Source organism: Emydura macquarii, unplaced genomic scaffold (genome assembly GCF_026122565.2).
Source record: "Emydura macquarii macquarii isolate MOO-44397 ecotype Brisbane River unplaced genomic scaffold, CSIRO-AGI_Emac_v2 contig_2437, whole genome shotgun sequence".
NCBI lineage: Eukaryota > Metazoa > Chordata > Testudines > Chelidae > Emydura > Emydura macquarii.
Genome location: NW_027132574.1, coordinates 3384 through 22694, shown reverse-complemented (window position 1 = coordinate 22694; position 19311 = coordinate 3384). Strand labels below are relative to the sequence as shown.

At 37.6% G+C, this 19311-nt stretch overlaps 1 protein-coding gene across 1 annotated transcript in view; it reads left to right on the top strand.

Moving 5' to 3' along the window:
• Positions 1-16402, top strand: part of LOC137162620 (protein eyes shut homolog) — a 57283-nt gene extending 40881 nt beyond the window's left edge. Inside the window, exons 3-4 of the mRNA XM_067562525.1 lie at positions 12139-12247; positions 16128-16402. Coding sequence (XP_067418626.1) covers positions 12139-12247; positions 16128-16352 — 334 coding nt within the window. The 3' untranslated portion in view covers positions 16353-16402. The remainder of the gene's footprint in view (positions 1-12138; positions 12248-16127) is intronic.
• The last annotated feature ends 2909 nt before the right edge of the window (positions 16403-19311 follow it).

Here is a 19311-nt window from a genome sequence, read left to right as displayed (position 1 = left end):
TGAAGGCCAGTTTACATCCATTTGTTCTTGTGTCCACGTTGGCGCTGAACTAAATAATTACTCTCCTTCCCTGTTATTTATCCCTCTGATGTATTTATAGAGAGCAATCATATTTCCCCTCAGCCTTCTTTTGCTTAGGCTAAACAAGCCAAGCTCTTGGAGTATCCTCTCATAAGGCAGGTTTTTCATTCTGCAGATCATCCTAGTAGCCCTTCTCTGCACCCGTTCCAGTTTGAATTCATCTTTCTTAAACATGGGAGACCAGAACTGCACACAATATTTCAGATGAGGTCTCACCAGTGCCTTGTATAACGGTACTAACATCTCCCTATCTCTACTGGAAATACTTCGTCTGATGCATGAAAGGTTATTAAACAAGATACTCATTTATTTGTAGAAATTCTTATGTCAAAAGACTGGTAGAGTTTACAATATACAAAGTTTGGGGAAATAATACTATTTGTATAATACCCAGTTTACCCAGCAATGTTATTAGACTAATAGTCCATTCTTTCTCCCTCTTGTGTGAAAACGTATTTTAATATGTTGTGTAATTAATACAAATCAGGACATTGTATACAAGTGTCTACTATTTTTCTATACCTATCCTTAAATGTTTTATTGTATGTAGGGATCATTCAAAAGGTTGGTATATAGCTGATTACCTAAGATTTGTGCGGGATAACATCTCAGACTTGCAACAATTTATAAATAGTCCAGATAGTTTTCAGAATTTCTAATTTTATGCACCACTATGTTCATTGTTTTGCCAGGTCTGCATCACATAACTGTGTGTCATTAGCCTGCAGTAAGATAATATTGATTGAGTGTTTCTTAGACTGAGCCAGATGCTGCAGAATCACTAAAATCAATGGGAATTTTGCCACTGACTTTAATAGGATCGGGTCTATAGTAATTCCCTGCTGAATGTGAACAGAACTATTGTGGATGTAAGTGGATCTGTGGCCAAAGTCAATGATATATGTAATAACAGGCAACTCTTATCAGGTTCCTGTTTGCAGCTCAAACTTTCCAGCACTGATTCATTCTTACTCTGAGTTTAGCTGATTCACAGAATCAGATGTAGGTCTCAGTTCATCCTCTACAGAATGTTTAGTACAAATCTTACAAGTCACCAAACTTAAGGCCTTTTCAGCATGCAATTTTGCACTGATGCTCTGAATTGCTGTCCTGACTTTTCCCAAACTGACAATGATCTCTGACTGTGTCCCCTGGAAAAAGCTTTTGGCATGCTAGTGCAGGAATACTATTAAGTAACCCATTTGCTATTAACTTGGTTAGACATTTTACGTCCACATTTATAAGTGACAGGCAGGCTATTGTGTCACACCTTTTTCAGTTTAAGAGATACAATGATTTCAGCTTTGTGGAGTGAGGATACTAGAGGGTTGGGGTGTGGGGTTTTTTTTTTCCCCCTACAGCACTTTTTACACAACTTTCATATCTCAATACAGTATTGGGGAGGGATGGTGCTCCAGCCTGGGTGTGTCAGAGGGTGAAATACTCCGTCAGTGGAGGTTGCAGTCAAAACCTCCATCAATTCCCCAAGATATTTTCCACACCCATCAGCAGCACTTGCTTCCTTGTGTCTACACAGGCATGTGTGTAGGGAATTCCCTTGTCTGTATATCATTATCAACCCATTTACTTCAATGGAAATACGCCAGTGTAAAAACAGCATACAAGAGTAGAGAATGAGAGGACCCAGATCACGTGGACCTGGAGTGAGGTGTTCAAAAGAGAAGGTGCACCAGCCCCACAGCATGTTCTCCTACTCTTGGGAACAGTGCAATAACTCTGCATCAGACAGTTATGAAGTCAGTGACATGAGGTCTTTGGAGATGGGCTGGAGACAAGAATGATAGGAACTGGGGCAGCTGCCTTCACAGGTGGCAAATATTCTCTCTATTACTGATACCTAAGAGAATGCTACTAGAAGCGACAGAAAGTAATGATATTCAGTCATGAAGCTGGACCATTGGCTAACAAAACACAGATCTGAACTCATGTCTAAAAATGAGCAGCTCCACTAATTCAGCTAACAGAAAAAATGTTATGTGACACACGAAAAGGTCTGTCATATTCCAATAGAGAGCAGTGGTAACATATCCACAAAAGTCATGCATATTCCCTTGCCTTCTAATTAAGACATAGTTTATCCTCAAACTTAAAGCAAAACATCTGATGTTCAAAGGAGTTCAAGCCAACTGTCAAACTCAAGTTTGTAACAATCCATGTGGTCAATGGTGGTATGAGCATAAATGCAATATTATAAATAATAATTAATGTGAACTATTATAGCACTTCACAGCTTCAAAGCTCTGCACAGACATTAACTAACTAATTCTCACACCAACCCAGTGCTATCCCCATTTTACAGATGGACAGATGAGACCATGTGCCACATTCTGTTCACAATGTAATCGCTTTGAAGTTAGGGGAATTGTAGAGCTACAACTAAGAGCAGAACTTCGACTGCTATCATTAGGAGCCAATGAGATTTGTATGGTTCCATAAACTGAAGTCTCTAGACTTTAAGGCCCAGATTCAGAAAAGCATCTTTGTTCAGAAAGGCACCTAAGCACATGCGTAAACATATACTTAAAGGTGAGCATATGCTTAAGTGCCTTTGCTGAATCATGATCTAACAAAGTACATCATAGGAGCAATTCCATTAACTCATTTAGTAGAGGACTATATTTAATACTCCTTTGGGATTTGCAGAGTTTGCCTGAGTAGGGAATAAGGAAGCTGCGTAGAGCCTAGAGGGCACTATTATACAGTAAATGGGACAGGTTCATTGTATTCCAGTAAAAGTGAATTTTAACACTTTCAGCTTTTGATATACTGGGTAAATATGAATTCTTTTGCTGCTTTGTGATAATCTGCATAATATGGGACAGATTGGATCTAGAGAGACAGGGAACCTACTGCTGGTGCAAGAACAAAGGACAGTGGTAGTCCCTGTGATCTCCTGAGTCTCCTAGCACCACCAAAGTGAATGGGGAGACAATGAGGATGAGACAGGGCAAAGGACTCATTTTCTACCTCCATATTGACTAGCAGAGGAGTTCAGCCATAAATGACTGCAAAGATCACCTTCCTAAAAGACACAAAAAGGTAAAATGTCTTTAGGAGCTTCCACTATGTGTAACGGAGAATCTGGTGCTATACAAAAAAAGAGACATTGATTAGTACATCTCTGTTATTTGGCCATCATAAGAGTTATACAGCTGTTTCTTTATTTTGAAGATTGACTGAGTTATCTAAGGAAGTGAAAATGTCATATCAATTGTAAATCTAGTTTTCCACAAATCTAATGTAGGTTTTAGAGTGTGAAAACATCCTTTCAGTGCACTCATTTCTGAAGCTGTTAATACTAATAATCCGAGCAGTTTTCAGTGTATGTTGTAGAAAGCATTCTGCAATTACTCTGGCATATTAAGCACTGCATTCATTTTGTTATTAATAGATTCATTATTATTAGATTATGGGAAAGGATGCAACAACAAACCTAGAAAAGAGACCTAAAAAAGCTAACTAGAAGAAAGCTAATGATTTACACTTCCAGCCATTTTTCGGTGATTGTTACCCAATTAATTATCTCAGTTTATCTCAGATTAAAGAGAAAAAATGCAATGGGAATGGAAAAGGAGAATAAATGAATTGAGGGAGGTAAAGTAAGGTTTAGAAGAAGCAACCTTGAATAAAGCAGGGAGACATCAGGAGGTGCTGTCCACTGAAATTCCATACAAGAGTCGTCTGTCAAATTGTGACTGATAGCTTCACTGTAAAGAATTCTGAGTATGGAAGCAAACCTACAGCACATATATTTGGAACATAAGGAGTTCATTTTGACTGGTATTCAAAGTATGTTTTCACAGAACACTAACAATTGAGGGCCCAATCCCACAGGTTTCTGAGCATGTTCTGGCCTTTAATAAAGTAGTAATAGTCCCTGTAAAGGCCAGTCCTGTATTTCATTAGGTATCTAAACAGGCAATCAGTGATTTAGGAACACTTGGCCAAATTTTTCTATTACTCCAGTGTGAATCTAGAGTAACTCCATTGGCTTCAGTTACTATCTATTATTAGAATTTGTCTTTCATTGTTCTTAGAAACCATAGAAAGTGGTGGTGGCCATAGTAGCATCAATAGTTGATAAAAGATGCCATAGTTATTTCTTCTTCTAAACATATGCACTAGCTCAGATGCTACTGAGAGGTAGCTGTAGGGAAATGCTGACTTTTTAATATCAAATTCTGCACCTAGTAAATAACTTTATCCTTATAAGAGAGTGTAAAATGTCTGGAATATATATTTCATATGATAACGTAACAATGCTTTTATTAGCGTTGTATTATTTCTTGCCATAAAATGGTGCCCTGACCTGAATATTCCTAAGTGGCGGGCAGAGTGGGGTGGAACTATTAGTTTCCTCTTTTCTGAGGCTTTTCCAGTTCATGGTTATAAGACATCTGGAGATTATGTAGAGACCTATGTGGAAAAAGGAAATAAAAAACCAGAGGCATCCACTATTAAGAATTATGATAATACTATGCAAATCATCCCGTCTGTGAGTTATATAAAAGCTCCAACGTAAATACTATATGTCAACTGCAATTCAGTTCTCCTTGTAGATTTGTGAAGTGTTGACTGAAATGTTTTTCATTGCCCACAAATGATCCAAAAATCCTGTAAAAAAGACTGGAAATGTTCTTTGGGAAAAAAACAGCCCTCTTAATAAATCTATAATAAAAAACAGGAAATATTTTATATCGTTAAAAAGAATATTGATGTTGAACGTGATGTCTAAAACGACATTCCCATAACAGTCTGCATCTGCATACAAATAATAACTACAGGCTTCTTTTCTTTTCTTTTTTTTAATTGTGGCAAACCAGAAAGAAAGAAAAAACTAACCGGTTGTTAAGGTTGCACCATACCGTACCTGGTTATCACTTTAATTTACATCATCAGGTTTTTTTGGAAGCCAGTTAACTAAAATGTTCACACCGGAATTGGGGCTGAAAACCAGGTGTGCATTATACATAACAATAAGGAATAAAATCCAGTGGAGCTTGACACAGTTTTTCTTTTTCCCCATCGGTCAACATCAGGGACCTGTAACATCCATTTGTAACAGAGAAAGACCCATAAACTTCCTACAATGTATGTTCTGTCAGAGAAACACACCATACCACATGGGGACATGGAGGTCGATAAGCAAGATAATTTTGTCTCCTAGCTACAGAACATTCATCTATTAGATACAAGTGAATCAGCACAATAACAATAATTATTTAGAGCATGAAAAATATTAGAGAACTGTCCAGTAAAAGCCATAGCTATGTAGGTTTCTCTTAAAGGTTGATAATCACATTGGTTGTTAGTCTCTGTGAACCCTCTCCCACCCTTATCCATGTGTAGATTTCCATGGACCATTCTAAAGGTCAAAGTCTGTCACCCATGCTTGCCTGCGTAGTCTAATGGTACTGCACAAAGAGTAAAGAACTACTCAGGTTGAGTCTAGGTGACAGAATCTGTCCCTAAGAACCATTGGTATGGACAGCCTTTTATGCATGGAAATGACCGAGATACCAGGAACATCTTGAAATATGTGTTGCCATAGGTTGTTTTAAAAAAAAAGAAGATTTTTTTTTTTTGGTGAGAACAGTGAATAGCTATTTTTGACCCTTGTACCAGTGTCAGGTATTCGGAGACTTGATCCAGGGAATTACAGAGAGTCTCCACAGTCAAAACTATAGAATCTATATATTTTTCCAGAAAGGATCCTTATTGGTTGCCCCCCACTCCAAATCCAAATCTATGACAACAAATTTCTTCAGAGTCTAATATTTGCTTCTCATAATAAATTGCATCAAGAGATTAATACTGGTGGAGAACAGTATTAAGCATCCAAATCATTCTGGTTTTATCTCACTCTGATTTCTAGTCTACTGTCCACAGCCACATGTATCTTCTATTGGCATTACCCAGCGCTAGTCTCAGGAAATCTGAGATTTGGTGTCAAATGATGGGAGTTGAAGCAGATTTTGCAGACTGTTCAAGTAAAATGCCAGCCATTTCATTTTTTTTAACGCCTTTGTTTTAATGTAATGCTTGAAACTGCCAAGAAATGTTAAAAAGAATTCCCTGTTGAAATAGAAAAGGTTAAAGCCAAATGTGAAAAATTCCAGGGCAGCAGCATTTGTGAAGTTATATTCACCCTGGAGGGGTGGGGGCAGGAATCTTGTCTTACTGCAACATCCATAAAGTTGGCATCTTTTCTAGGGGAAAAATATGAAATTACAGCTTTATTAATAAAGGCTATAAGGGTTTTGAAAAGAAATACCAGGAGATTTTTAAATCCTGTAAACACACTATAGATTCTCACACTTGTGAATTCAATGTGTGCAGTCAAAAATAAAATCATGTTCTTGAAAAATATCCTGTATTGCTTGACATCTGGTTAGATGTTCCCTTGACAACTGCTCGGGTTAATCAAGGGTGTAAATGAAGCTACCATTTCAATGTTCCACAGGAATCATTTCAAATCCTCTCTTTAATATCAGATTTACTTTACTGGTAAAGCACCTTGTTGTTTTCCGTGCTGTGTCATTAGACACATTTAGAGTCTTTGTAAGCAAGGAGGTGGAAATTAGTGGAAAGATCTAAATGTAATATCCCAATTTCCTGATACAAATTGTAGAGATACTATAAGGATTGTATGCTCCTTTGCAGAAAGGCCAGAAACTATCCTTTCTACATATTCTAGCTAACTGGTAGTGTGAAATCCCTACTGATAGAATCAGAAGAGGATCCTGCTATATCATTTTAGTTTTACGAGGTGAGAGGCTGTTGTTTATATGTGTGACCTTTAATGTACACTAATTTGACATTTTAGTTTTTCTGGATTTCAGTGATAAACTCAAGGAAATATGACTGTGGTGATAACACTCCATAAAAAAACATAACTGATGTAAGCAACATTTTCCTCAGTATGTTAGCACAACCACAAATGTAACATTTCTATATGATCACATTAGGTAATTATAATGCATGAATGCAGTTAGAAAGTCATGTGTCTCTGGACCTATCTTCATCCATATTGTCAAATATGTAATCACTTTAAAATACTTTGCTATGTTTCCCTTGATATAAACTGGAAGCTGAAGCAATCATGCTATCAATTAGGGTTTAAGTTAGACTTTCCAATGACTAGAAGAGATGGGAATATGAATTTTACATTCACATTTTCTGCATGTACTTTTACTGCCACCTGGTGACTTCTGCTAAGAGAAAGGCATGATCAGCTCATCACATTCCTCAGCATGAAGAGCTAACTGTCATAGTTTAAGCTAAATCATTTGGTTGAACAAGATTATATTAGCTAACATTTGAATTAAAAATGCCTCAATCTTAGCTGGCTTAAAAGGATTCCTTTTAATAACCGTTCCAAGCCCAATTTAATCCAATTCAGTACTTAATACTAACACCTATAGTTGGTGCCAGAGGCGTACAAGTTTGCTAGGTAAATATTGCACTCATTTATTAGGAATTCAATATTCAGTGCTAAGGTGATTAATCAGGATCTAATCAGTAATGTAATTAGCGTGTTTAATTTTTAGTTTTGCATCTGTTGAAGAAATCCATGAATCTTTGAAAAAGAAATAAATCCTTTAGGAAGTCCTCTGTTTATTCTTGTTCTTAACAATAACTTATACAAAATCCACAACAGAGAGAATAGCATCATTTGTATAATAGCAAAATTTAGAGTAAACAACTGAACACTTTCACGTTTTGAACCTGTGAAAGCAAATATTGTACAACATCAGGCCTATGACGTACCGCCTGCAGAAGTAGTACCTGCACATGGCTCCAGACCTACTATAATTATTTTTGAAAAATGCGTTGTATAGCATCCACCCTTACACTATAATTCTCTACTCTTCTATAAAGCTTTTCATTTCATTATAAATGTGGTGTTGATCAGAAACAGAGTATTTTCTGAGTTTGACAAATAAATCCTATATGTCTTAGAAATCAAATTCCATACTTTTCTATCACTGTCTCTGGAGGGAAAAATATTCTGGCTTTAAGTGGAGTTGAAATATTCCAAAGAAATATATGAGGCAGACACACTGAAATGCCTTCAGCATCAAAACAAGCCATGAAGACTCAAAACTAAACTTAGTTTTATCTTCAGAATGTAAAGATGTAGACGATTCGCCGCTTTCATCTTCACTGTTCTTAATGTGAGGCCAATGAGACTAATTAGAAACATAAAGCTAAAAATGTCAAGAGAATGCATTGTCATTATCAGATCAATTCTCACTTTTTCTGTTGTGACTATTTAGGCCTCAATTCTCCAGCGAGCTACACACATGAATCCACTTGCATGCAAGCAGCTGCAGGATTGGGGCCCTAATTTATTGTCTAAATTGTAAGGAAAATGTTTCAACATCATTTCATGTAGTCAGGTGCAAAGGTGTTTGGATGCACATGCTTGTAACATTGCAGAACAGCTCTGATGTATTTTTCTCTTACATTATAAAAACAATTTCATTATAAATATATGGTATATACTCTCATGTTATAGTGTTTGCCATTGCAATAGTAAAGATTGAAGTGCCATTTCAGTACTACTCTCCATTTTTCCAGTTATTCATAATTTTCACAGAGAGCTTTCTTTTGGACTGAAGTTTCCCATGCTCTCTCTCTTCTCAAAAGTGATTTTAAGCATAATTGAACAATAAATTGTGTCATTTTGTGGTAATGTAAACATGAAAAGCATTCACTTTTCCCATATGTTCTAACTCTTGCATTCATATAACTTTAAATAGCTAAAGAAAAAGACTTCAAATATTTCTTGTTTTATAGTCATTGAGAAAAGAACAAACATTAAAGTTTGAAGAAGATGGGTTTAGTATTTTTCAAGTAATGTGTGGCCACGAGGATAGGGTACCAGATTAGCATGCAGGAAACAGAGGGTTCCATTCCCAGTTCTGTCACTGGTGTATTTGCTGACCTTGGACAAGTCATTTCCCTTCTTTGTGTCATAACTTCCCCATCTGTAAAACCAAGATAACTATACTTACCATCTTTGTAAAGTTCCTTGAGCTCTACCAATGAAAAGCACTTTAAGAGAACTGTTATAATAATAATTATATTATTATTTACAGTTAGTATTTTTGCAATTGTCCATTGGAATTGTCTATTCCTTTTTTGATGGCACCCTTGCCTTAGAGTAGATTAGAGCACTAAGCAAGCCCAAATAAAGATGCTTCTGTGAATTGCTGCCTGAGCTTACCTTTGATTGTCTACATTTAAGTGCCTCAATTAATGGTAATGCAGTTACAAACTCATTTAGCAGTGCTAAGGGATCTTTAAAGCATTTTTTGAATTACATTTCCTTTTTATCCTCCCATCTATTTTTTAATTAAATAAAGGATTAAAACCAGGGAAATTAAATGCCAAAAACAAGCACTGTATATGAACGCCCAACATTTGTAACTAAAATTTGCAAGACAGGATTATGGGTAGGTTCCCAGCTTCTGTTAGGTGATCAAATAGTGACTATGATCAATGCTGGGTTTTTTTCCATTGGCATCAGCACAGGTGGATCTTGTCACTGTAATTTAAACCTTTACTAACTGTATATCTGGACTACTGTAATGTGGACTATACCTTACATACACTTAGAAGCTGCAGCAGGTGTAGACTGCAGCAGACCACTGGATAAGCAAGGTTTCCATGAGCACATCTGATCTGTGTTCCAACATCTGCATTGGCTGTTGGCTACCAGGTGAAGTTTATGGCATTAGCTTTGACCTACAAAGCCCCAATGGGCTGAGACTCTCCTTCCTGGGAAATCACATCTCTCCCTGGATAACTATGTAACTAAGGAATTCAAGCAGACAGAGGACATGCCAAAGTCTAACATTACCCTAACTAGTAACCAAGAAGCAAGCACTCAAGAGGATCCACATGAAAGAATAAGGTGCAACATAGTCCTGACTGGTGACTCCACAGTGAGGAATATCAAGATACCAGTGATCCAGATAAAGAAAATGAGTACCAGAAGAAAAGAGTTCACAGTATGGAAGCTAGATATTGCAAAGAGTGCTGTAAAATTCCCAATGACTGTAGTCCAAAGGGGAACAAATAATATTAGTCAAGAAAGTTTGATAAATCAGGAACCATTTCAAGGACTTGGGAAGAGCCCCAGGGTGATACAGTTGATTCTTTTGAGATCTTTCTTGAGGCAAGCATGCAAGAAAGAGAGACAGCTGATATGATACACTAAAAATTGGTTTGCTAGTTGTGTAGTGAGTAGGAGTTTGTATTCATGAGAAAACAGAAATGCCTTCTGTGGTGAGGCTATTTGAATTGGATGGTCTCTACTACAGCAAAAGGTGGCACCAACCCCTACATTCCAAACTCGCAGGATTTGTTTGTCATGCTTTAAAGTAAATAGAAGAGGGAAAGGAGAGCATTCATTTTTACTTCCAATACACAAAGACAAGGTGTGATTTCCCACCCCCAAACTGAAAGTTTAAGTTTTCAAAAGTGCCTAAATGACTTAGGAGCCTTAGTCCCACTTTCAAAAGTGACTTAGGAGTCTAAGTCTCATTAAAAGGCAATGAAAAGATAGAGCATTATACATCAATTTTCATTCAAGTATCTCAAATCACTTTACAAAAGTAGTTAAGCATTGTAATTTGTGTAATTTACAGATAGGAAAATTGATGCACCAATAGAAAAGTAAAATCACTTATTTATTACGGGCCTGATTATGTACCCATTTAAGTGAATAGCAAAGCTACCATTAACTTCAATAGAGAAAGTTCAAACTCTAAATGGACAGTACATGCTACTCTACCTGGGAACAGGTGTACTAGTTTGTATTAAATAACTAACCTAAAACGTTATCTGTCCCTTGAACCAAACCTGAAAAGAACAGTTTATAAAGTTCAAAACAGTTCAGAGAGCTGCAAATGCCTGTTGACATCCTCTGTTATTTAGCTACCATGGTGGAAATCTGGCAATGTAAGTGTTAAAACTGCAAGAGATGTGGTTTTCAGGATTTTCAGAAATTCTATTGTGAAATATGTACAACTTTCTCATTAAGGGTCATTTGATCTGCAAACTTTATCATGCTGAGTAGTACTGACACTTGTCCTGTTGACCTCATAGTTCGCAAGTTTTCAATATGCTTTCCAAAACTACATCATTTGAAAGGGATGCATTACACTCTTTCCATTTAAACTGCATGCAAATTCACGATGAAGCAGGATGCAAGGAGGGGGTGCTTCTGATGAATTAACAGAGGTCATTTTTAAACAAGCTAACAGCTAATTTTCTCACATTCTGTCATTACTGTAATAATAAGCGTTTGAGTGAAAATTAATGTATATGAAAGTCATTTTAGAGGAATGAATTTTTATTATTGATAATGTACATAGCATTTCATCATATAAAATATACCCAAAACATTCTCAATAGCTTATTGAATGTTACTAACATGTACTTTACAAATTCCCTTAGCCTTATATTCTTTTTTATCTCTGAAGCTCAGTACTGGAGTTACATTAACAGCATGCTTCCTGCTTAGCGATAACTATATCACAGTGTAATCTAGCAGCTCAGAGGTATGCATCCTTTCATTTCTTATTCCATTTCTATTTCTCCTGTAGGCCAGGAAAGGGAAATTTCCACCTAGGGAGTTCAGCATCATTCAGCATTGATGTTAATTGTCCAACAATCCCCTACACTAGGGAGCCCATATGTCAACCATAGTTAGCACTTACAAATTATCAGTACCCACTTAAACATGTAAAGATCTCCTTTTTCTCTGTCTTTTTATATGCATTTCAATCACGGCAGTCAAAAACAGTCGGAAGGCAAATGAAAGAAGGACATTAAAAAAAAAACTTGCATCTTTTGTCCCTCTAAGTCCGTAGGGTCAGAGAACTTCTGGTCATGTTATTGCCCAGAGAGTGTCATCTTTGATGGAGGCAGAAGCATCTTTATCACTCTGCCTTTGCTGTGTGAGGTTCAAACACTCTTCTGTCAACAGCATAAACAATAATGAGATCTTCTGTTTCCTTCCAGCTATATGTTGCCTGTTGGCAGTCCTGGAGGTTATTGTATGATTAAAATGGCTGCAGATGGAAATCCTCCTGTACAACACAGAGTTTCTCTGTCATATAATGTGTCTCAGGTGAGTCTGCAAAACATCATATAAAAATATAGCTGCTTGCTTTAATTATTACACCAACATATACACTTTAATTATTCTCATATGAGGTTGTCAATATTAATTATTATTAATTATTTTTGTCCTTTCAGTTATTCAGGCTGATTGACTTAAAATATCCATTTATGTATTCATTTTAGTCTTCATTATGGGATTCTTCTGCAGAGCCAGCTCTACATATTCTCTTTTTCTACAGGCCTTTTTACTATAAGCATCAAAAACTCTAATTTTCACTAAGTTCTTCAAATTCCTTGTACTTTGGTCTAGTTGGAAACACCCATTCCTGCTCTCCATTCCACCTGGTGGAGGGCTGCCATCAGCCCCAATCTTACTAACCTGGTCCCATTACTATTGCTGGAGAACTCCACTGCCTTACTTTCATACAAGGGTTGAAATGGTTGTCTTCTCACTGTACACGACATTAGAAGCTCCAGCCCCAGTCCCACCTTCTTTAGGAGATGCCTTCTCCTAATCCACTTCCAAATCTGGTTTACCAAGGAGCCAGACCCCTCTTGAATGATTACCTGCCCTGGGCATCTGCCACCAGCAGACAGCAGTAATTTGCTTGGTTTGCTCCCAATCTCTGCCAGAATCCCAGATTAACAGTTCCTTTTCTAATACAGCCAGAATCATATTCCCTCAATAACGCAGGTATGCATGCACACACACACAGGATTTCAGCACCTAGGAAAATTCCCAACTCAACCCACCTTCTTGCTGTCCTGCTCCGAGCTCCCAAGTAAAGAGCAAGAGCAGGCCTCAGCCAGGATATGCAACCACCCTGCCCCTCCAGGGCCCACTTGCCCTAGTTGTCCCCAGTTTCAGGGACTCCTGACAAGCTCACCGTGTAGGGACCCTCAGGCCACCCACAGGTCAGTGATTCCAGTCCCATGGAAAGTTCCTGCCTTCTCCTTCCTGTCCTTCATAGGTTGGTGGGGTGAGAATGTACTTAGCCAGGGTATCAACCATCCAGCCCCCCTCACGACCCACAGCCAAGCAGAAACCTCTGCTGGGAGAAAAACACATGAATTCACTGCCTTCCTCCTCTGCTTCTGCCTAAGGCAAGCAGGGTTTATGTCACCCCTGTAGGGTGACCAGATAGCAAGTGTGAACAATTGGGACAGGGGTGGGCGGGGGTAATAGCTGCCTGTATAGGACAATTTCATGACTATCCCTATAAAATCGGGACATCTGGTCACCCTACACCCTGCAAGGCAAAAGCTCTGGGTCCTGTTGTGGGTTAAAGGCCCAGTCTCTAGGTGACCACTGTTACCACTGGGCTGCCTTGGCTGCCTCTGCTGCACCTCTGGGCATTATTTTCAACTTGTCCTTGCTAGAACACTGTTGACACCCAAGCTGGTGGGAGGGCACATGGCTACATATAACTGTGGCAGGTTCCTCTGCGGCTTTTCTCCCTCATGGCCCAGAGTTATAAGCTTATAAGCCCCCCCCCCGTGGATGTGCAGGAACTAGTAGGCTTATGCTGCACTCTTCTGCCAACCAATCAGCCACAGAGCCCCCTCAAGCCTACAGGAGGCTGAGTGGTCACAAGGAGGAGTGTTATCTTTAAGGGGGCCAAGGATTTTATTTCCACTGCTGGCCCAGATGGAGCCTCCCCATCTCTGAAGCTGAAGAGGGATGGGGCATTTTGAAATTAGTGTCTGGAAAGTCCTAATATTAAGCTCATTATGTTATTAACAAGAGTTAGGTGAATTCCTCCAGCACACAGCTTTAAAAATGTACCTCAGTTGGGTCAATTTTGCATCAGAACTGGACCTTTCTACAGCAGAAACAGATATTATGTTAAACTGGCCTAATTTTGAGTGACTACAATACTGTAATTAAAATGATTGACCCTAGATACTGCGCAGAATCGACTGAGCTAATTTTATTATGCATTGTCTGACCATATGGTCAGTAGTCCTGTAAAATGACCACAATAAAAACAGACCATATTGCCAGCAGGTTACCATTTCTTTTATAAATTGTACTTGTCTACCTTCCAGAGTCAAATGCCTTGCTTAATTCTTTTAAGAAGCTCACTACCAGGAGACAAAGTCTGTCTGCAAATACTGTTTCAAAAGGCTTGTCCAAAATTATGCTGAATTATGTTTTTTGTTTGTTGAGGGGAGAGTGGTTTGTGATACGGAATGAAGCTGACAAGTGCTGAGCTGATGTCTCTGAATTCCTTTCACATGAGAAATCTGATTTAATTTTAGCTGTGCTCTAGGAGACATATTTTCCCTTCTTCTCTGAATGAAAGGTACTATAGGCAGAGAAATACCAGAAAGTATTCCTGTTTATTGAAATATCTAAACTTCTCTTGAGATAGTCAGTCAACATAGCCCAAGTTGTGATAAAAAACATACAGGGAGAAATAAAACAAAATTATATTACACATGAATTGTGGATCAGTCAGTGAGATGTTCCCCTTCTTGTATTCCTAGCTTCTTGCAGTTATTAATACCTACGAACTATAGTGATGGGAATCTTAAAAAGCATATAATGATAAATTAACTTTCCCCTGGAAACACACTATGGTGTATTTATTTTCCTCTTGATTTATGCATGAACTTTCCATTTGTATTAGTGGGTATTGTACATGCATGTACTCTGTACAGTGACAAACTGTACTGATCTGGTCTTATAGATTCTTATTTTCTTGCATGAACAAATATGCTTGAATTTTCCAGAGTACAAGTTGGTATAACAGGTATGGTGTCCACTGTATAGTCAGCTGAGGGGAGCATGTGTTTGGTATACATATGAGCAGGGGGTTAGAGGAAATAAGAATCAATTGAAGAAATAGATTCAGTCCAATAAGACTTGGGGGTTTAGTTCTATTTTAAAATTTAAATTGGTAACAAACAGATCTCTAAAGGTTCAGAGGCATCTAAAGCCTCCCAACTTTTGCAAGATCTTTTCCCATGAACTCTTCATTCAGTCCTATTTCTACCTGTGACCTCAGTGCATTCATTTCTCTTCAGTTTGGGAAATCAATGAATGTTCAGCTCAAATCTTACTTTATCTTAACTAGTATGCTCATACCTAATAAAATTAATATTCAAACAGGGGCCTATATTTGTACAAGTGACTAATAAATTGAAGTTCCTCCATTTTTGAGTACCCAATTTGAGACTCCTTTTAAGGAGCCTGATTTTCAGAAAGTACTGAGCAACTTCCCTCTGAATATCAGGACCATTTTAACGTGCCTCTAGTTCTGCACCAAAAAATCAAGGCGCACAAAATCACTAGTCACAACTTGTGAAAATCTAGGCCAGGTACCTGGGGCTTTTTTTTATTTTAAACTAATTTTATTACTGAAGTTACTGTTTATACAGCTTTCTCTCCTTCTTTTCACTTAATTCCTTTTTCCCACCTGCTCAAATCCTGTTCAGAGCATTTGAAGACACTATTAAATATTTTTTTTTAAAAAAGCAGCTTTTTGAAAGACTGTTTTTTATAATTACATAAGAACATCTTGTAGAGATCTCCTTACTGTATCTGAACACAACCTAGCAGTAGTAAAGTCATAAAATCACTACAATGCATTTAATTATGCAATACTATTCAAGGCCAGGTATATTTCTCCTTATTTCAAGAGAGGTTCCCAGGAGCTATCTGGCATTCATCTCAATACATTATTTTTTTTAAGATTCAAGCTCATTGTCTTTGTGCCTTGCAGACTTGGGGTTAATGATAATCTAATAGTAATTTATGAATTTGTATTAGTAGCTTATATTGAGCTACTTGCTAAGAGTAGCTTATTGTTATTCCTTAATTAGTCAGTCAGAAAACAGTTGTACTAAGCCTTTTGTTGATGTTTTCTCTTGGGACTCTGCAGAGCACTTTTGGGTCTATGTTCCTTGGAAATGTCCCTGCTCAAGTTGAGGTCCACCAGAGTGCAGGGCGGATTCATGGCTACAGAGGCTGCATCAGGGACTTTCAAGTGAACAACAAAGAACTATTTATCATAGATGAGGCCTTAGGTGGGAGGAACATTGAGAACTGCAATGTCCCTGTCTGTGATTATAATCCATGTCGCAATGGCGGTACCTGCACCAGGTAGGCATCAATTTTTGTGATCCCTCATTTACACTGTATGGGTGATGATTTAATCTGACATGAAACCATCAGAATAGTCTGTGTAATAAACAAGCAATGCTTGGATCTGTTATCTGTATGGCACTGAATTAAAAATGTGGGAGCTTCTTGTTTACCCAGAGAGATTTATATCTTTTTTGCTCAAATGAGCATATTCACAGATAATAGGAGATATTCACAGACAAACTATTAAAAATAAATGCATGGACTAGCTCTAACTTCAGTCATTTCAAATATAACTTAATATTTAATTGACCAGAAGACCTCTACTTCTAAGAAACAAGGATTTTTTTTTTCTGCATTTCATACACAAAGTAATCAGATTAGAGCTGTGAGATTGGTATTTAAATCCCCCACTTCTTCTGAAGTCTATTTCCATTGACTGCAGTGAGGGCAGGACTAAGGCCTCTGTGTGCATGTGTCCTCCACACACATCCCACCTACCCTCTCGCCGTTGAATGAAAAGACAAAGGCGACCAAACTTATGCATCTAAGCAAAATGTATTTAAAATGATTTTCAGCTATTTTAAATTTTCCCATTCAACTTTTGATGTTGCATCCTGACTTTGATTCCTTTTTATGAAACTCCCAGCCTGTTTCTATATCTCTGGCTTTAAATGGTTCCTGTTCTAATTCTGCAGCACAGAAACATCAGACTAGGAGTGGGCAAAAGGGATGTGGTGAGCTACATTTGGGTCCCAAATATAACCTAAACTGTTCTAAATGGGTGGGAGACTTATGTTGTTGCTATTTTTTTTTTTTGTTAAGTACTGCTAATGCTCTTGTAAAAGATACAAAATGGTGTGTTCTGAAGAGCTCACAGTCTAAACAATAGAAATTGAGAAGGCTGGATGAACCAGAAGAAGGAATAACTAAGAAGAGGATTTGGTTTGGTTTGGTTCTGTTCACAAGTTGGTATCATAGAAGTGACTCCACAGGATTTTAGATACCTTTTAAAAAATCCAGCCACTCCATCCCAACATAATACTTTTCTAAACCAGCCACTGTTAATAAGGAATCCAAACAAACATGATTTACATTTCTGTGGTCCTTGTGCTTCCTATGCATAAATTAACTAAAAAATCTTATTCTGAGAGTTCAGAAATTCAGAGCTGCTTGAGTACAACCAAAATAAACTGTTCTAATTTCAACTGTATTAGAAGCATGATTAGAGTAATGAGATGAAGGGAGACAGTGCAAAAAGAAAAGAGAAGGGAAAAGAACTTAGGAGGGAACAATAAGATGGAAGAAGAGTAAGATAAATGAACAAGGAAAAAAGAGGAGAGGAGATAGGAAGGAGGGCAGAAGTATATACATGTAGGGAGTCAGAGAATTGATATGGTGGGGGGAAAGGGGAGATTAAGAATGGTCCATGGGAAAGGGTGCTAGTTTTGAACTTTGGAAACTTTTGTACATTTCCCTACTCCACCACTCTGAAGGTTAGTCACCAGAGCACTTTGAAAATCACAGTAAGCACCTTTTTGCACCTAAATATCTTCAAAAATCTGGCCCTTGTTCTTTCTGAGTGTTTAGTCCCCCATCTGTAAAATGGAGCTAATGGTATTTCTGAACCTCCCGGGGTATTGCTGAATATGGATACGTTAAAGTTTGTGAGGCACTTCCATACTATGGTAATGAGAGCCATCTAAGTATGCTGGAGAATAGATACACTATTTTCAATGTGGGTCAATTTCTGATATTGGTTACATGGGTGACAGCAACTTGTAGCTGCAGAAACAGAACAAACATACACACACACACACACACACACACACATACAAAAGCCAGGCTATGCATTTGAATTTCCCGTAGGCCTGCAGGTCTGACTTTCCGGTCCATGGCAGTAGTCCTGGTGCACTAATCGTAAAGGACTGCCTAAGCTATGCTGAGATCTGGATATTTGTCATTAATGATGACCAAACTTCTGCAGCTTTTGGAGTGAGAGTTAGTCTGGAGCCCTGAGTAATGTCCTCAATCCAAGAACTGGAGGAGATCTTGATAGCAGACCTCTATTTTCATGTGAAATGTTGTTACTTCTTTATTGTACTGGTTTTACTATTCATGAGACTAGAGTCAGTAAGAGCCCTAATTAGCTAAGGGTTTTCAAAGATATTATCTGCTCCAGACCATTAAATATGTCAGTTTGCTCATTTATTACTGAAAAGATAGTCTTAGAGCCTTATTTAAAATTCATTTTTTGCCAGATAAAACAATTAAATAGCAATTTGAGTATATTTACAAAACTGAACTAGTTTAGTGTCGTCTACAGTTATGCCAGTTATGTAAACTTATGTTGGATGACAGCATAAAAAGAGATTTTTCATTGCTTTGTGATGTTTGAATGTCATAGAACCATACTGGACCATTCACCTCTGGAAAGCCAGAAACATCTTGGTGTCTCCCACAGACTTTGTGTGCTACCTACTCCATCTTCCGGGTCACTAGTGAAAATATTGAATAATATCAGATCCAGGACGGACCCACATCAAAATCAGGATAAGACTTTTATTTATTTATTTAAATATAAAGCTCATGCAACATGTTAATCTACAAGCCTCACAATGAAATACTCAGAAGATTACTTTGATAGTTGTTTTTAATGATAGAGAAGTATTATGGCGATGTAAGACAAACACATGAGAATAAATGTCACTAGGTGTTACATAGGGACTAAATAACATGTAGGGACACTGACTTCAGTGCAGGTATAGTACTTTGGTGTAAGTGAGAGCAAAATTTGGCCCATAATTTATATTTGTATCAAATTGACAGTGCCTACGATATCAAATTCTAAGCGTTTCACAATTTTTATTGTAAGTCGCAGAACAGTTTTAATTTGAGAAGAGGAACTGAAGAATTAACAGAATGTAAGAGTTAAATTAGCAAATAAGGTATAAATATGTAAGTCCTATGAAATCTCTACT